The sequence below is a fragment of the Pteropus alecto genome, unplaced genomic scaffold, assembly GCF_000325575.1.
Source record: "Pteropus alecto unplaced genomic scaffold, ASM32557v1 scaffold270, whole genome shotgun sequence".
Classification (NCBI taxonomy): Eukaryota; Metazoa; Chordata; class Mammalia; order Chiroptera; family Pteropodidae; genus Pteropus; species Pteropus alecto.
The window spans coordinates 5,778,852-5,797,451 of record NW_006430735.1 but is presented as its reverse complement, the minus strand read 5'-3'; the positions used below and the strand labels follow the sequence as shown (position 1 = coordinate 5,797,451).

General features: G+C 40.7%; 1 protein-coding gene across 1 annotated transcript in view; it reads left to right on the top strand.

Moving 5' to 3' along the window:
• The first annotated feature begins 231 nt into the window (after nucleotides 1-231).
• The window catches only part of CCDC80 (coiled-coil domain containing 80), a 33,673-nt gene continuing 15,304 nt past the window's right edge, over nucleotides 232-18,600 (top strand). Inside the window, exons 1-3 of the mRNA XM_006905462.3 lie at nucleotides 232-851; nucleotides 1,265-3,168; nucleotides 10,220-10,376. Coding sequence (XP_006905524.1) covers nucleotides 1,276-3,168; nucleotides 10,220-10,376 — 2,050 coding nt within the window. The 5' untranslated portion in view covers nucleotides 232-851; nucleotides 1,265-1,275. The remainder of the gene's footprint in view (nucleotides 852-1,264; nucleotides 3,169-10,219; nucleotides 10,377-18,600) is intronic.

Below are 18,600 nucleotides of genomic sequence, written 5' to 3'. Positions count from 1 at the left end.
TCTAAAGTGATTTATGATGATGGGTAGTGTTTCAAAACTTTCCCCCACCCAAAGAACAGCCCTCTCCCTCCCCACCGAGTGTACTCTCAACGTGCTGCAATGAGAAGGAGGCGGTGTTTTGCTGATCTGTTGAATTCTTAGTGAAGTTTCCTTGATTTCCAGTGGCTGCTGTTGTTTGAGTTTGGTTTGGATCAAAACTGATTATTCCTGGGAATGAAGCCAGACAAGAGGAAGAAGAAAAAGAAGGAGAAGGAAAGGAAGAGGAAAAAAAAAGGTGGGGAGAAATAAAGGGAGGAGAGAGGAGTAGGAAACGAAAAAAAAAAAAAAAAGCCCCTTTTCAACATCACATTCCTGTGTTTTCCCTCAGCCTGGAAAACATATTAATCCCAGTGCTTTTACTTGCAGAAACAAAGGGACTAAGCCAGACCGGAGAATAGGGTGATAAGTAGGATCCTGGAACTCTAAGGAGAGAAAAGAGTGAGATTCAGAAATAGCTGAGGCTCCGCTTTAAGGGGCGTCCTGTCTGTCGGCACAGGGGACCGGCACACACAGACACAAGACGGAGCAGAAACTACTGAAAAATGGAGATGCAAAAATTTAAAAGGACAGCTCCTGTCATCTCACCCTACTTGTCAAGAAGGTAAAAAGACACAGCCAGAAAGAAAAGAAGAAATCAGCTCAGCCCTCAGGTCAGGATAGGTGACTTTGGGAGCTGGAGCTGCAGCACACACGAGCCTTGCAAAGGAGAAAGAAAGTTGGGAGGAAAAAGTATTTCATCTGGGAAATTGTCTTGGGACCATACTTCAGATTGCTTTTTAAACCCTCTGCATTCCATCTCCATGAGCCACAATGTAAGTGTGTAATCTTTTCTGTCTTTGGTGTGTTTATTTCTTTGTTGCTTGTTTGAAGAAATGAAATGGGAATGTTCTCGTAATTAATATGCTCAGTGTGCATTTTCTCTGGAGCATCAGAGTCAGTGGAAAGGGTGCAAGCATGCTGAACGGGGCACTGGGCTGGGTTTCCTGCTTAATGTAACTGTCTCTGCTAGGTGCCGACAAATTACAGGGGTTTAAAATTTACAGGATCTCATCCTATTTTCCATTCCCTGACCTTCTTCCTCCTTCTCTAACCACCCTTTCCCCTAGCCTTTGGCCAAAATAGAGAAAGAGAAAATGCCCAGTTCTGTTTGTAATTAAACAATTTTCTTTCTTTTTTCTCCCGCTTCCCCTCCCCTTTTGTCTTTTGACCTTGCTGCCTCCCAAAGTGGATTACACAATGACATGGAGAATGGGACCCAGTTTGACCATGCTGTTGGCAATGTGGCTGGTGTGTGGATCAGAACCCCACTTCCATGCCACGAATCGAGGAAGCCAGGGAGGGCGGAAAGCGCCTCTGGTTTCCCCAGTCAACAGAAGGCCAGCTCGGTTTCTGAGGCACATGGGGAGGTCTAAAGGAATTGAGAGAACCACGCTGGAGGAACCAAACCTTCAGCCTCACCAAAGAAGGAGCAGTGTGCCGGTGTTGAGAATAGCTCACGAAAAGGACCTACCGGCCCCGCTGGGCATCAGTGGGGCTCCGGTGAGACCTGAGCGGAGACCAGCAGCCCGGAGCTCTCCCCGTGACATGGTCCGAGATGAGGGGTCCTCGGCTCGTTCAAGAACGTTGCGCTTCCCCTCTGGGTCCAGCTCTCCCAACATCCTTGCCAGCTTTGCAGGGAAGAATCGCGTGTGGGTCATCTCGGCCCCTCACGCCTCAGAAGGCTACTACCGCCTCATGATGAGCCTCCTGAAGGACGATGTGTACTGTGAGCTGGCAGAAAGGCACATCCAGCAGATAGTGCTGTTCCATCAGGCGGGCGAAGAAGGCGGCAAGGTGCGCAGAATCACCAGCGAGGGCCGGATCCTGGAGCAGCCCCTGGACCCCACCCTCATCCCAAAGCTGATGAGCTTCTTGAAGTTGGAGAAAGGGAAGTTTGGCATGGTCCTGTTAAAGAAGACGCTGCAGGTTGAGGAGCGCTACCCTTATCCGGTCAGGCTGGAGGCCATGTACGAGATCATCGACCAGGGCCCCATCCGCAGGATAGAGAAGATCAGGCAGAAGGGTTTTGTCCAAAAATGTAAGGCCTCTGGGGTAGAGGGCCAGGTGGTAGAGGAGGGGGACAACGGTGGAGGGGCGGGAAGGCCAGGCCTGAGCGGTGGGAAGAGGAAAGAAGACCCGAGGAGGGCGCAGGTCCTACCCACTAGAGAGAGTCGGGTGAAGATGCTGAGAAAGCCCGCCACCACTACAGCGGCTCCTCCGCCACCTCCTCCGACCCCAAGGGCCACCACTCTGCCTCCTGTTCCAGTCACAACAATGACTCAGGCTACCTCTCGGGTGGTGACTGTAGCTGCAAGACCTACAACCACCACGGCCTTTCCGATCACCCAGAGGCCCTGGACCCCCAGGGTGCACCCCTCCTCGGATGCTCACAGACCCCTAGCAACAACCGCGGTGACCACGCCCAGGGGGGGCGTAGCCTTAGAGAATCTCTACCCTCCACCCAGGAAGGAGCTGCCCAGGGAGAGGCCACAGACCACCAGGAGGCCCAGCAAGGCCAGCAGCTTCGAGAGCTTCACGGCCGCCCCTTCCACACCTACTTCGGAGCATAGCACCAGGACTGTCACCGGCCGTTTCCGGGACAACCGCACAGACAGGCGGGAGCATGGCCACCGGGACGCAAATGTGGTACCAGGTCCCCACAAGCTAGCAAAAGGCAAACCTCCCAAAAGGAAGGCCCAGGACAAAATTCTTAGCAATGAGTATGAGGATAAGTATGACCCCAGCCGGCCTACTGCCTCTCACTTGGAGGAGGAGTCGCAGGTGGGGAATATTCCCCCCTCAAAAGCAAAGGAGTCTAAAAAGCTTGAAAAGCTTGAGAAACCTGAGAAGGAGAAGAAAAAAAAGGTGAAGAATGAGAAAGCAGACAAGTTACTCAAAAGCGAAAAGCCGGTGAAGAAGGACAAGACTGAGAAAAAGAACAGGCAGGAGAAAGAGAAAAGCAAGAAGAAAAAAGCAGGTAAAACAGAGCACGATGGCTACTTGAAACCCACCACAAAGCACTTCACCCAGAGTCCCAAGAAGTTGGTGACTGACCTGCTGGGTTCTTTTGAAGGCAAACGAAGACTCCTTGTAAGTAATCTTCTTCTTGGTATTGTTCTGTGGGTTGAGGTGGGGGCATGTTAACTTTTGGTCATTATTATTTTAAAATCACATTGCTGATGGCAGACCGTGGCTGAACCTGTGCCATGTCAAGGAGCTCAGGAGGTGTGTCAAGGAAGGGCAGCCAGGGCAGCAGCTCCTTTGGTTTGAATGTTAAATGAATCTTTTTTCATACAGACTCACAGAGTCAATGGCAGGAGGACCTTGGACATGTATGTACCCAGGAGAGCACCTGTATAGTCAGCTTCTTCCAAACCCATCAATACCCATCCCCCATCTTTACTCTGCTCTTCCAAGGGATAGTTCTGGATACAGCTCCCTTTTACCAAGTTCAAAGAATAAAAGAAGAATGAATGAGGTTTCTGGAATGGCATGCATTGACTCTGATCACAACTTAGGAAAAGTGTTTCTCTCTTCAGGACCTTAGAAACTAGAGGCATGTATATGGGAAAAAAACAAGGCTTCTACTTTCCTACCAATATCAATATCAATATCTATATCAATATCAATAATTGGAAACCTCAAAGGGGAAAGTGAGGTAGCCTGGGTGGAGAGTGAGTATGACTGGGAATGGGGAAGGGTCCTCATGAATGCTTTTAAAACCAGCTGGTTGAAATCTTCTCCCTTAAAGGCAGCCTCTTCCGTCACTGTCCAGCTATTGGTAGGAGGGCAAAAGGATGGAGTGTGGGAACTGGGTTAATCGTTCCAATTTCCAGCACCCTAGAGACATCTGAACTTGGAGTCCAGATGTCAGTTTCTCTGAGACTCTTTAAAATGAACATGAGTGTGTGTGTGTGTGTGTGTGTATGTGTGTTTATGAAAAAAAAGACAAGCAGTCCTTTGCCTTTGTTTTTGAGTGCCACTAGTATTGAGAAAGTTACAGGTCTATCTCTATAACTCTCTCTTTGTCCATTACTTGCTGCTATGATAACGTTATCTAGTCAAACCCCAGGAAGGCATTGGACAGGAATAAGTGCTACCCTAAATGTAAGGGCGATTCTCAATAGCAATGTAAGAATGGCTCCTCCTCTTATGTCTCCTTGCCCACACTTTTAGTGCCCTTCCAAAATTTTACCCGTAGCTTCTTATTTGCTATCATTTTACTGCAGGCTGATAAGAGAGTGTGATAAAATTATTTCAGAGAAAAAGTTCAGTAAAATTTGGGGTAATATGAGTCAGGAATGATTCTCTCAGATACCTGAGTAGGAGGAAGCCATCTCATGCTCCGGAAGATAGCATCTATCCTACTGAAGGCGTAAGGTGTCTCCATGCCCTGCATTCCCCTCACCAAAGCAGACAGGCACTCTTCTCTCAGGGCACCTCTCAGAGGGTTTTTTAGTTTTTCCAATCTGGCCTTAACTTAGAGTAATAATATGAGCCAGAGAAACTCTGATGTCCATTTATCTTTAGTGGTTTCAAAAAGTTGAAATGTGTATTTGAAATGTTATTCAGAGCAGAGTCCCTTGTAGTATTTATCATGGATGGGGTGTGTCCCCAAATCCTCTTAGCTCTTCCATCAACAGTGTAGTTATTGATCGAACAAAGCCTAAGTTTTGATCTAGTCTAAAGGTTTGTGTATGTGTTATTTATTTTCATAGTTGTTACTCAGTTTAACCAGAACCTTAAAGTAACTATATAAACTTAGGTTAGCAGAGGATAGGCTGTTCAGTTTAGTGTAGTTTAACAGCTATTTGGTCATTCCCAGAATGTACAAATTTAAATGGAAATGTTCCAGTCAGAACCAAAAGAATCACTGATTTCAGAGTAGAACTCTACTTGGTGCCTGAATGTTTGCTAGAGAACCAGTGGGAAAGCTCCTCTTTTGGGGCTGTAGGAAAGCCATTAGTAGTGTGCTCTGTTGCTCTCCTCCTGAGTACCTGGGACTTTGTCCAGCCTGCCAGAGCACGTCACCCAACCCTGGCCATTTAGCCAACAGGGTAGGCAAAGTATTCCTTATTGTCAGGTTTTAGCCAGGGGAAAAAAAATAATCATGGGTAAAATATCAAGATTGTACTTGTGTACCTGTATCTGGTAAGTACTTCCATTATCCCTAGTTTGTAAGTTAACAAAAAGGAGGTTTTCATACTGTATCCCTGAAATTAGTCATGCCCTTTATTTCTCTTTCTCTCCACTCCCTTAGTCAGGGATTTGAAAGCCCAGCTGGGTCTTTTCTACTTTTAAAAGTATCCCTGATCATAAATTTCTAGCAAATGAAACTCAAATGACAGCTTCTGCTGATGTCATGTGAGGCAAAACAGAAACCAGCTGGGATTGCTCAAGGCAATGTTGCTCTTGGGGGCTGGTGAGAGATTCAGGTTTGTTATTAAAAAAGAAAGTACCAACAAGAGACATTTCAGTCTTGCAGTCCCATGTGTCCCCAGCTAATGATATGTCAGAAATGTGTTTTTCTAAAGAGCTAATGATATCCAAAATAGGAATGGATTAGAAAAGACAAGATGAAATAAACATGAGTGTGCGTGATACAATATTTAAAAATGGAGAGAAAAGAATCTATTTGACCAGAGAGGAGACTTGTGTTTCTGGGTGAAAGAACTAGTTGCTGCCATTTAAAGTTTTTTCCACTTATTTTCCCTGTCAAACATGGTTGGTGGTATTCAGGAAGTTCAGTAATTCAAGTAATATTCATTAATGCTTAGCACTCTCCAAGCTGTTCAAGTACGGCTGAGAACATATACCTCCAACTGGCCTTAACCTAAGCCAGTGTGCTCAAACTGAAATAAGGTTTGCATTCCAAGAAATTGTACAGGTCCTATAGCTCATCTTTTCAGGTTTTCAGTAACCTGGTGCCCAACTACAATTTATCATAAACCGTGGTACTTTGCATTTATTCATATCATTCTTTAGATGTGGAAATATTACATAACCTCCACTTAACCAATTACTTAGAGAAACACAGGAAACAATGGTATGGGTTGTAGTTGAGTAAACAACAACCTAGAAGCCTTCAGAGAAGCTGTAGGAGGAGCCAAGTGTCCTATTCTTAGGCCAGAGGTCAAGCCTTCAAACCCCGTGCCTCTCAGTCTGTCAGAAGAAAAGAGCACACTCTGCTAGGGCTTTTTGCCAAGACTGCAGTTTAATTTTCATGACAATCCCATGAAGAAGGACTTATTAACTCTATTCTACAGATCAAAAAATAGAAGCTTAGAGAGGTTGAGAAGTTTCCCGAGGTGTATAGCTAATACTTGGCAAAGTGAGAGTTATAACTCAGGTCTGTTTGATTTTAAAGCTCATTCTCAAGCCACTCCCTTATTCCACCTTCCTGTGGGTATAAATGTGGGGCATATGCCGTAAATGAAGAGGACACTGAGAATGATCCTATTAGTTAATCAATACAGACATTTAAAAATTCATTTTCTACCTTGAATTATTCAGATAAATGGTGAGATATATCAGTTGTCAACATTCTGTGCTGAGTATCAAAGTAGAGTTTCTGCTTTTAATACTCAGCTAGTTCTCTGCACTTCAGCAATCTGGCTTCCCTGGCAGCCTGTCAAGAGCAATAGATTGAATCCCAGTCTAATCCCTCAAACTGGTTGGTGTCAGCTTGGTGGTGACAATGATGAGAAAGAATATAGATAAGTTGTTTATCACTTAAACATTGGACTATGTGGAGTATAGCTGACAAGCTGTCATTTTGTACCCTGAGTTCTACCTATTTGTCATTTAACAAGAGGCCTCATAGTGCTGAATTGCAGAGATTCGGGTTCAAATTTAAGCATCCTTTGGGGACTGAATCCTTGTAATTCAAGTAATTAATACTTTCAACCTTACTTCAGAAATCTGAGTATTGGGACAACAATCTACTTATTTGATTTAATTTTGGAAAAGGATATAAAGCTCTGCTTTACTAAGGCAGACTACTAGTTTGAAAGTTATTTTTCAGAATCTGTAAAAATCTAGTGTTTCGAACCTAACACAGACTGTAGAATAATTTGAGACTTAAAATACTTACCCCCTAGCATTTTCCATTCCCATTTGCTCCCTTTATTTATGCAAACTGGTTTCATTATACCCTGAGGCTCCTTATGCCATCACACTGTTGGAAAAGAAACATAAAAAAAGAACCACACACAATTCTAAATTCATGAGACATGCCGTGATGTATTGCCACCAAACTAGAAAGAGGCCAAGTATGAGACAAAAATGTATACTGAGAAGTTCTAAGATGCTCTTTTTAGGAAGAGGGGATTGGAAATGGTTACCATTTTAAATACTGTTTGAAATACTGCCCAACTAGAAAATGAATGGGACACAGGCAAAGAGACGAAATGCGTTCCGAGATCAGCCTCCTCTACTTTCCCTGATGAGAACTTGAGGAACAAATTAAACCAACTGGTTTGTGGACTGCTGCTAGGCATTTATAGGCAAGGGTCTATTGTGTTTCCTCCCTCTCCTCTGGCCAGTGTGACCTATGTAACCTGAGGAACATGGGCCAGTGTTTGTTCTTCTAGTATGTGCACAGCAGTAGTAGGAGCTGGGACTTCGGTGCCTTGAAGAACTTAGAGTCTAGTAGAGGAGGTGCGACATAAACATAAAATATACTGGTAAATCAAGGATATACATAAATTCCAAGAGAGCAGTGCAGACTATAAGAACAGTAATTAAAAGGAAGAAGTGATCATTGAGAGCTAGAAAAGACTTTAAGGTGGATGCTGAATTTGAAGAATGACTTAGATGCGGATAAATTGGAGAGAAGGGGAGGAGAAAAGAGGAGTGGAAGGGGTGAGCCAAGCCAGAGGAAGGAATGTGGGTGAACTATTCAGCGGTGACATACATATATGGTACTTGGGTGCACACAGCCACACAGACACACACACACACACACACACACACACACACACACACACACACACTTTTACTAATTCTCACTACTTTAAGAGGTTGGCAGGGAACCTTTACAATGGTTTCTGTTGTAAAGTTGAGAAAGCTAAGGTTCATAAGATTAAATGGCTTTGTTAAAGCTAAATGAAAGCCAGGGGTTGAATAAGGATTAAAATGCAAGCCCTCCAACTTTGGCTATAATCACTCTTTCTCTGTGCCGCTCTGCCAAATTTTTTTTCATTTCGTAATTTAGAATGGTTTGGCTATAGGGTGAAGAGGTCATATAAGGTAAAGTAGGAAGAAAGTTTAGCAAGAGAGACTCAGTGCCAGAAGCTAGGAAATGAGTCATGCAAAATAAATGTCACCTCATGGTAGGTTAAGGCATCCTGGGGCAAAGGTCTCAAGGTGAAAATAAATATGAGAGGTCTTTATTTATTTAAGTGCGATTCCCACTGGGTATCCATGGCCTAAGACTACCGTGTTCAGAGATCCGTGGGACAAGGTTCCAGGCAGGGGAGAATGAGGTTCTGTATGATTATATATTGTCTGAAATTATCAGTTATATATAAGAGGGAAAAGAAGACCAAAGGGAGCTTTGAGAACTCTTGAAGTCCAGTCATATCACAGACTGTCCATGGACTTTAAGAATCCATGGCAAAGTATGAGATGAATGAAATGGAGTCTATGTATGGATTTGAAGTTACAGAGGCAGGTAATTATCAGTCATTTAGCATATGGGCAGCTGTGCCCTAGAGACACTTCTAAATATGGGCTTATCCTTCATTAGAATAGGGAGTCCAAAATCATTACCAGTAAATCTTAACTTTATTTTTGACTATTTTGTGTCCTCACTGAAACATTCATTTTAGTCATTTAGTGTGTTTGTGAGCAAAGAACAGCCAGGAAGAAAAACATAAACATACCAATTGAAAATAAAACTCCAAGATTGGGGCTACCATAAAAATCTGAAGAAATATTTTCAGATGTCATATAGCTAATTGAAAACTAACAAGCAAACCAAAAATACCATTGCTATCTCTCTTTTTTTTTTTTAAAGCTAAATATGAATTAATGAATACATTTCAGGAAATTTAATTTTTATTCCTTTTGGGAAATTACATTTCTAAAACAAGCATTTCCTACCCACTTTGTCCATCTGAACAGGCATATAAACAAAAGGCAAAAATAAATGAAATCAAGCTACTTAAAATAAATAACAATCTGAGGAAAAAACTTTATCCCAGAAAATTTTTGTTAATGTTCTACTCAAAAGCTATGGAACACATCTTGATTTCCGTGAGGGATAGTATTTTGTCAAGCATAGAGAATTCTTATAAGGGAAAGCTTACAGGAAGCAATAAACACATATCTGACAGAGAAAAATAAACAGCAGGATGGAGCTGGGACCAGATTCATTAACCATTTTGAGAAAAAATTTGAAAGCAGTTACAACATGATGGTTTCCCCTCTGAAAAATGCTAAGCTAACAGGGAAGACTTCAGAATTATTTAGTAAGGTTAGGTCATAAGTAAAAAAGTAGCTGATAAATTCGAATGTAGTCAAATTCGAGAACATGTATAGAGGCTAATCTGCAGGCCCAGTGATGAGTCAGCAGAGGATGAGTAGAAAGTATTTACTGCAAACATCAGCCATCGAATGTTCCAGTGTGCCCAAGACCTGGCTATTAAATTCTCTGAACCCTGTGAGACATGTAACCACTCAATTCATGAATGTCTGAGCAGCCGATTAAGATAATGAAGATCAAAATGAGGAAAGAAAGATAGCATTTACTGAACAATTTTTACATGCCAATTATTTATGTAATACTCATAACAGCTCTGCAAAATAAGTATTTCTGTACAGAGTTCACAAATGAGAAAACCAAGACACATGGAGACTAGTAAGGTAAATAGTGGAAATGAGTAGAAAACTCTAAGTTGTTTGGAGCCATATTTTTTTAAAAAGCCCTATCTGAATAGTCCCCCTATGGCTGTAATTCTGCTAAATGTCAAAAAAAAACATGTAGTTTAGTTAAGCTTATCTTAACTTAGTTTACTTTAATTTAGTTTAGATGTCAGTCACTGCCAGCCCTCTATTCCGAATTAGAAAACTTTGGGTTTTGTCTTATTGCGAAATCATCACCATTAACTAATATTTGCTTGCCTTCGCTCACCTCCAGCTGATCACCGCTCCTAAGGTCGAGAACAACATGTACGTGCAACAGCGAGATGAATATCTGGAAAGCTTCTGCAAAATGGCCACCAGGAAAATCTCCGTGATCACCATCTTTGGCCCTGTCAACAACAGCACCATGAAAATCGACCACTTCCAGCTAGGTTCTCTTAAATGTTTTAATGATATTATTGTTTTTCTCATAGCTAAGGTGGGACAAATTTTATGGGAGAGGTCGGTGGGGAATCAAAAGAGAAATTTAAATATCCAGAGGATTCTTTCCCTGTGGTAAAAAAGGTCAGTTTGCCTAACTATTTACATAATCATTTCAGATGCTTCTGGTTTAAGTTTTTGGCACTTTAATATGAAAAATATGCAAACACTCTATGGTTTGAAATTCAGTAAGGTGGAGAAAAAAGAGAGAAGTAATACAGAAGTAATATAGGGGGAGAACCAGAGAGATATGTTTCAGATGCTTTCTTTTGGATTCTGAACCTTCTTGCCTGTGAGCAGCGCCATCTGATCTTCCGACACCCTTTAAGTGACAGGCACTGACAGATGGGGACCTGCCAGAACTTGACTCTGGCAAGGATGGGGAGGGAATTTACCAGGGCTGAAAGAAATTGTTAAGATAAATGAAAAGTCACTGAAAATATGGACTGAACTGTGCCCAAGTCCTTTTGGAGAGCAAAAGAATTTGGCTGAATTTAGAGTTTTCACAATTTTTCATATTAATGATGCGTGTGAGACTCCTGAGGCATACAACTCAGCATTGGGCAGCTGAGATCTAACTCATTGCAATTCTCCTAAGAATGTTGCAAGACTTTCTGCGAGTAGTTAAGTCTCATAGTCAGAAGCCCCAAATCTGACCCACCCATTTCTTTTATAATTATTACATCTCTAGGGCTTTATTTAAAAAAAAAAACAAACTTTTTCTTACAAAAATTCTCTACCTATTAAATTTTTATTTTAACTATAATGAAAATCCTTCATATTCCACCATTTGCATATTCTGCATATTTTTCATAAAATATATCTCATCTGAAAACATCTGAAAAAATATAAAACATATTTCCCTCATTAGTTAACATATAACTTCAAAACATATAACACATTATCTCGCAGATTTTTCTGTCATGTGATCTTGGTGTAATTGACTACATATCAGTTGTAATTATGCTCTAATAATGTCCATTTGATTTTTAATATGGCCTAGCTTTCTAAATAATATTTCTTATTGTGGTGAAAACACTTAATGAGATCTACCCTCTTAATTAATTTAACACAATACAATATTGTTAACTATAGCTACCTGTTGTACAGTAGATCTCTAGAATTTATTCAGGTATGAAGTTTTAGTTATTCATTCTCTTATTAGCTCATCTTCTGCTGACATAGCTCCAAATGAAAATAAATAGCATCCTTTCCAATGTCACAGCATGAATCATTGTGGATCAGTGATTGGCTTGTGGATGTGCTATGTATATGTTTGGGAAGGGAAAAAACAACAACAAAAGAGTGTCTTTACTTTAACCAAGACAATAATCATACAAACAGAAGACACAAAAGAAGTTCTGGAGTCCAACAAACCACTTTAAATCCAGTCACAACTCATTTGTTGTGTGACCTTGGGCAAGTTACTTCCTAAGTCTCAGCTTAGAACGTAGTTATGTGTATTTCATAGGCTATAGTGAGGATTTAGTAAGATAATGTATGTAAATACTTGTCACATATAAGCACTATTGCTGTGGTCACCATTTGCTCTGGCAGGCATCTGGAGATCAGTGAGCTGTCACAGGGACTACAGCAGGGACTATAACTGAAAAATACTTGATTGCTTTCTGTTAATTACAGAATGTTGACAGTGAACCCTCACAAGTGCTCTTCAAGATCAGGCTGCATTACTACTCCTGGTGACAATCCTACAAAGCCACATGTTCAGTGGTTAACTGGGATTCAGCCATTTGCTTCCTGGATTTTCAAATAGTAGCATGAGCCAGTGAGCTCAATTATAATCCAGATGTCTAGAGAGGAAGTAGGTATTCAATCCAGTGCAGAAACGGGTTCTGGCTGGTGATGAAAGCCCTCCTTCACCAGGTGTTCCCGGTGTCAAATGTGTTACCTACCAGCTCTTACACAAAGAATTCTCATTTCTTATTTCAAGGAAGGTTGGAAAAATCATTATATCTCTCACCTCAACTTCTATATGGTTCCAACTGTTATAAGCATCTGGTGCTGCCTTGGCAACATTTTAGCATTAATCTTGCTGATTTCTAGACATCTGGATTGAATATGAACTACAGCAGGACTGAGGTTTCCTTTTTTGCTCTATTAGAAATCAGGTATTGTGATTTGGGTGTTTGCCTCTCACAGAATGGCAGCTTGGACATGGTTTGCGGGCCTTTTACCTTGTTCCTCCTCTAATTCCTGGAAGGCCTTTTTGTCCTTGTGTCATGTCCCAGGTTACCCTTATGGGAAAGGCCTTTGGCCAAGACTGGGAGTCAGCCATGGGAAAATAGGAATTGGCATGCTCCATGGTTTCAGTGAACCAAACTCAGCCTTGACTGATTTTCAGCTGGAAATCTATCAGATGGTTTTACTTTCTTTAAAAATAAATCAAGCACTCTGTACTGTTCCAGATTTTATTGGGCCTTAAAAACAGAGTCCCACGTTCAACTACGGTATGGGGAGTTCTCCCAGCTGGTCCATTTTGTTAAATGTATTTAAACTATGGAAGGTGGACCTATAAATACTAGCAAACTTATCCAAAGACTTTGGACATTAGCTAACAAAAGTTATTCAGTCTTGAGCAAATGTTAATGCAGAATAAACCCATCTGGTTTTGCCAACCCAGAGTATATTATACGGGAAGGTTTAGAATGATCTAATAGTGAAAAGCATTCTTAGTTGTCAATGGTATTTAAAATGTCAATCTAGGATAGGAATATTGGTATATATGTCAAGAGGATGCATTGTAGACAAAGTTTGTCAGATAGGAAGAAGTTGCTGCTAAAGGCACTTTATTGCAGAATGAAAATAGAAACGAGGGGTAAACACAGCATGCATTTTTTGTTGTTGTTTTCTTTTTCTTAGCAAAATAGAAGAGTTCGAGCATAATCTATAAAAAGGGAGGTGGAAAAGTTGATGGTGGTGAAATGTGGCAACAAGGAGAGAAAGTGTTAATTCCTTAATCATATGAGTAATTCATGGGTGAATTTCTAAAAAAAAAATTTTATAAGTGAGTATGATAGAAGACATTTCGGCCTAAAATACTCTGTCTTTGATTCTGTTGAAGAGAATTGTTCTTTATGGACACAAGCCTCACAAACATCAGGACCCATAACAAAGCAAAGATGCTGCTTTTCCTCAGGAGCACCTGAAAAATTGACCCTTTGCCCCAACTCCTCCTTCATCAGTGGTGGCAATGCCTGGCAGCTGGTTTCTCTAGACTCTGCCACTCTGTAATGCGAGATCAGATTTCCAGACACTGACTGCAGTGTCCCTCTCTGTTTATTCAGTCTCTGATTATCAATCACTCTGCATGCTAGAGGCTACAGAGGTTGTAACCTAACTTGTTCAGTCATCCCATTCCACTGCCCTCGCTGCCTCTAGTATCAGTATATCAGTGTCAAGATCAGTCCCTAACAATCAAGAAGCATAAAGCACCTGATAGGTCAACTGTGCAAAACAAGTGTTTAAAGAATGTGGTGGGGGGGATAAGTTGCCATTCCAGTTGCCATTGTCAGAGAAGGTATTGTAAATATCAGAGAATTTTGAAAAGTGGGTGGATTTAATGGAGGGGCATTGAAACTGAGTAGATTTTTTGATAAATGATTACTCTACCAAGGTACTTTTGTTTTTTATTTATTTTTTAAAAAGAAATAGTACATTTTTTTGGATTCCAAAGTCAGCTTTACATGAAAAGGTACACGCAGACAAGTCTTACACTCATTTCTGGCCGCTTTACCCCATTACTCTCTGCCCCCATAGATATTTTTATGATTTCTTATTGTTCATTTAGTGCTTCTTTATGCAAATACAAATAAATGTAAATACCTACATTCCCCTTCTTTTTATACAAAATATAGTATATTTTATATACTGTTGTACATTTTTCTTTTTTCACTTAAATATATTTCCTGAAGATCTTTCCTTATGACTATATAAAGTTCTTTCACATTCCTTATTAAGCCATTGCTTTAATAAACTACCATAGTTTATTTAACCAGTCCTCTTGTTGATAAACACTTGGATTGTTTTCAGTACTTTGTTATAAAGAGTTTTACAGTTAATAACCTTGTACATTTATCATTCTGTGTATATGAGCATATCTTTGCAGTAGATTCTTAGAAGTAGGATTGTTGGGTCAAATGGAAAATGTATCTAGTCTTGGTAGATATCAGTAGATTTCTTTTCATACAAGCTGTATTATTTTGCAGTCTCACCAGCAATTTACAAGTGTCTGTTTCCCCAAAACTTTCCAACAGAGTATATGATCAAACTTGTGAATGTTTTTAACCAATGGGATATGTGAAAAATGGTATCCTAGGGTAGTGTAGTGTTTGGTTGCATTTCTTTTTTTATGAGTATGATGGAACATCTTTTCATACGATTAAGTAACATTTATATTTTGTTTTTAATGTCCTTTGCTCATTTTCTCTTGGGTTGTTGGTCTTTTTAATCTCAATTTATAGGTACTCTTTATTCATTAGGATAAAATTCAGATTCCTAGGTCCCCTCCCCAGGCCAAGATACTGACTCAGTCTGGGGATGGGTTTCAAAAATGTTACTCAAGTAATTCTGATTTACAGCTAGTTTTGGTCTAGAGAATAAGGCTGGGTATAGGATAGAAGAGAAGAGAGGCCTAGAAATGTAGGTTGGCATCACATTTTAGAGGATTTCAAATACCAAGGCAAAGAATTCAAACTTTATTGATAAGCCACATGAAATCACTAGAGATAGGAATGTATTTTTAAATAAATTTTAAATAACTTTTAAGATTTAGTAGAGTCAGTGTGCAGGATAGAAAAGTACCTGGCAGGACACAGTCTTCATAGATAGGACAAGTTGCTCTTTCTAGGGACCAAGTGAGAGCAGCAGCTTTGTAATCAGGAATGGCCAGAGTAGTCCCTCCATATAGATGCAATCTGGTCACTCTTCCTACAGTGTTGTGGTAAGTAGGCAAACGACCTCTCAGAGAGCAAAATAGGAGCAAGCAAATCAAGTACAAAGTCATTTAACTTGATCTGTTTCCAATTAAAAGGAAGCAAATGCCATAGCCAGAGGCCAGTTATCCTAACTGAAATAATCTACTACAGACTGCTCAGGAATCCAGAAAATATTCTTGAGATAACAGCAATTCAGCCTCAGCTGGAGTCTTTGGCTCCAGATTTATTCAAAGTGCAACAGATAAATTTTGGTTTGTATTGACTTCTTGAACAGGATAGGTATATATTTTAAATGCCTTATAAATATGTTTTATTTATATTGTCTGTTACCCAAGGACAGAGTTTGTTAAGGTATGGTGGCGAATGGTGTGGCGTAGTGAATGACACTCAAGAGACCTGTATGTCAAAGGGAAATAGAGTTTATTACTCACAGGTCCCTGAGAGGAAACTGCAGCGTGCCTTACAGGGTCACAGGAAGAACATCAGGTTTTGGTCAGGAAGCAGAAGCAAGAGTGATGAGAGAGCCCAGACCACTGCCTTTACTGGGGTTTCCGTGGGAGAGGCAAGGCAGGGCAGGGCGAACAGCTTCAGGTTGGCTAGTTTGAATAATTCTGGCTGGCTTTGGGCTATAAGAATGGCCCCTAGCTCCGTGGTACCTGACCCTGCGATGATTAAGACAGAGGAATATTGTCTCCTGGGGTCCATGGGCCAGAGAGAGGGGTTAGGGTTCTAGATCGGTTAGTCTGCATTTCAAAGATCTGCTCCTGGCTGGGCCCTTTGCTATCTCTAAGAACTGGCTAGCCCAGAGAGAAACAGTCTCTCCCCAACCAGAAAAGTCTTTTAAGATGTCAAAACATCGTAATATACAGAAAGTAAAAAATATGATTAATATGATTATTCTTACAATTGGGACCTCATATATGAAAACCCAAATTTAGAAAATAAATTTATATGATGTGTTTTATAAAATTACACTTAAATTTGCTGTTTGGGGCTCACAAGATAGAGGAAAGGATAAAGGTTTGATGGTGAGTTTTCTATGCAGCTCAGAATTGCTCACCTTTTTTACTCTATCCTTCACTACCCTCTTTATCATTTGATATCTTTCTTGGGAGATTTTTCATGACTACCAAATCTATACCGAGTACCTATGTGTGCTGGGCTGTAAGGATTTAGAAGATGACCAAGACTCAGTCCCTATGGCTGAGTTGTTCCTATCTGGTGGGATGATAGAGATATAAACAATTGGTTACAATGCAAGGTAATGGTCATTATTACAGAAGAATATAAAAATGTTATGAGTGCACAGGTGAGGTAAAGACATATTTCCCAGATAATTAGAAATTGCCATGTGAACAAGGGCAGGGATAGTATGCCAGAAAAGGAAGACATGTTTCTAGAAACTGGAAATAAAAGATTGGAATATAATGTATGGAAGAAGAGTTAAAAGATAAGCTAGTTAAGAAAGGCTGAGTCCAGGACCTAGATGAAATGTAGGCTATGCCAATTATATGAGTTTTATCTCTGTCTTCAGCATGTATATCAATCATCCAGGAAACTTGTTAAAACACAGGTTCCAGAGGAGCACCCTTCTAGTTGCTAGATGGAATACTGCCCAATTCATGAATCACTTAATAAAGCCAATTAGATTAGGTCGAATTTTGTTTGAGTAAACTATAGTTTAGGAAAGTTGAATAAATTTACCGTGGTCATAAATGAATGAATGAATGGATGAATGAATGAATGCAGATTCCTGGGTCTCACCACTAGTGATTCTGGCCCAAAAGGTCTGGATCCAAGGATTATAATTTTAACATGAGCTCCAGGTGATTGTGATGAAGGTGGATGGTGGATTATACTTCGAAAAAGTGTTAGAGAGGATAGGAAACTTCTGAAGCAATGGGAGAAACTAAAGTGGTCCAGGGACATTGGTGATATGGCCTATAGGGGTGAGAAGAGGAGAAATCATGGATATCACAAAGAAGAAGCAGTCACAGATGGAAGCTTCAAATATAATGCCTGACACACAGCTGATATTTAACAAGTTGTAATTGAAAAGGAATTTTTTTTGCAGGGTCATTGCCGTCAATAGTCAGGTATGGAAGAACAAAGACATGAAGAAATTTACTGCTACTTTTGCCTCTGACTTTTGTAGTTGGAGTTCTTATAGGATGGGAAATTAGGCAAATGTCTCATATGTAGAGCCAGTCCTTACTAGCACACAGCAGAGTTCACCCTCCCTCCTGTCCCTCCTCAATAATCTTAGGTCTGGGGCAGGCTGTGTGAAATGACCAAATCTCACCAAGTGGGTTTGCATCTGTGAGTCATTTTAGCTGGATCAGGACCAGGTAGACAATTTATATGATGCTTCCTGAAGTGTTTGCTTCTAACCCCCGCGACCCATGACAAGGACTATAGAGCTTTGGCAAAACAAGAAGCTGCTAAATTTATGTTGTTTTTTCAGGGAACCTCTTGCTCACCCAGCCCTGATTTAGACAGAATGTAGAGCATAACAGAGACATGTGGCAGAAGCAGGCAGCTGGGGAGAGGAGCTCGCCTCACATGCGCCCTCCTCAGAATTTGGCCAGAAGTAGACTGTGTCGTGCCATAAAGTCACCACCATTCTAGTTGGACCCAGTGTCAATCAGTGCTTTTATTGTTTTTCTTTGGCAGATTCTCCTACTCAGCACTAACATTCGAGATGTAGATATTTCTGTAGTCTAGGAGTGCAAAACGTTTTATTTCTAATGTTCGGTCAAAACGTTTCAGAAAATATTTTAGTTGAGAGTAGAAAGCAGACCATGAATTTGGTTTCTTACTATATCCTAGTAGAACAAAATTTGGCTTAAATCTTGACACCGGGTCCTCTCTATCCTTGAGTGTGACATATTTTAGTAAAGTAGAGAGAGCACTGGAAAGGAGTGAGGTCATATTATTTAGATCCTAACCTTTACTCTGTTATAAACTAGCAATGTGAACTTGAACAAGTTGCTCCCTTCCTGGGGTTTGTGACAGATTGGTTCCCTGAGAAATAGACTCTGAGACTCTTGAGATTTATTTGCAGGAGATTAATGGTGAATGATCTTAGGAACAATTCCTATAAAGGATACAAGATGACAGAGGGAGAATTTGAATTGCAGTGCAGCTGACCCCTCAGAGTTGTGCACTTTGTGTCAAGGAGTACAGCTTTTATATCTACCCGCCCCCACCCCCCGCGCTC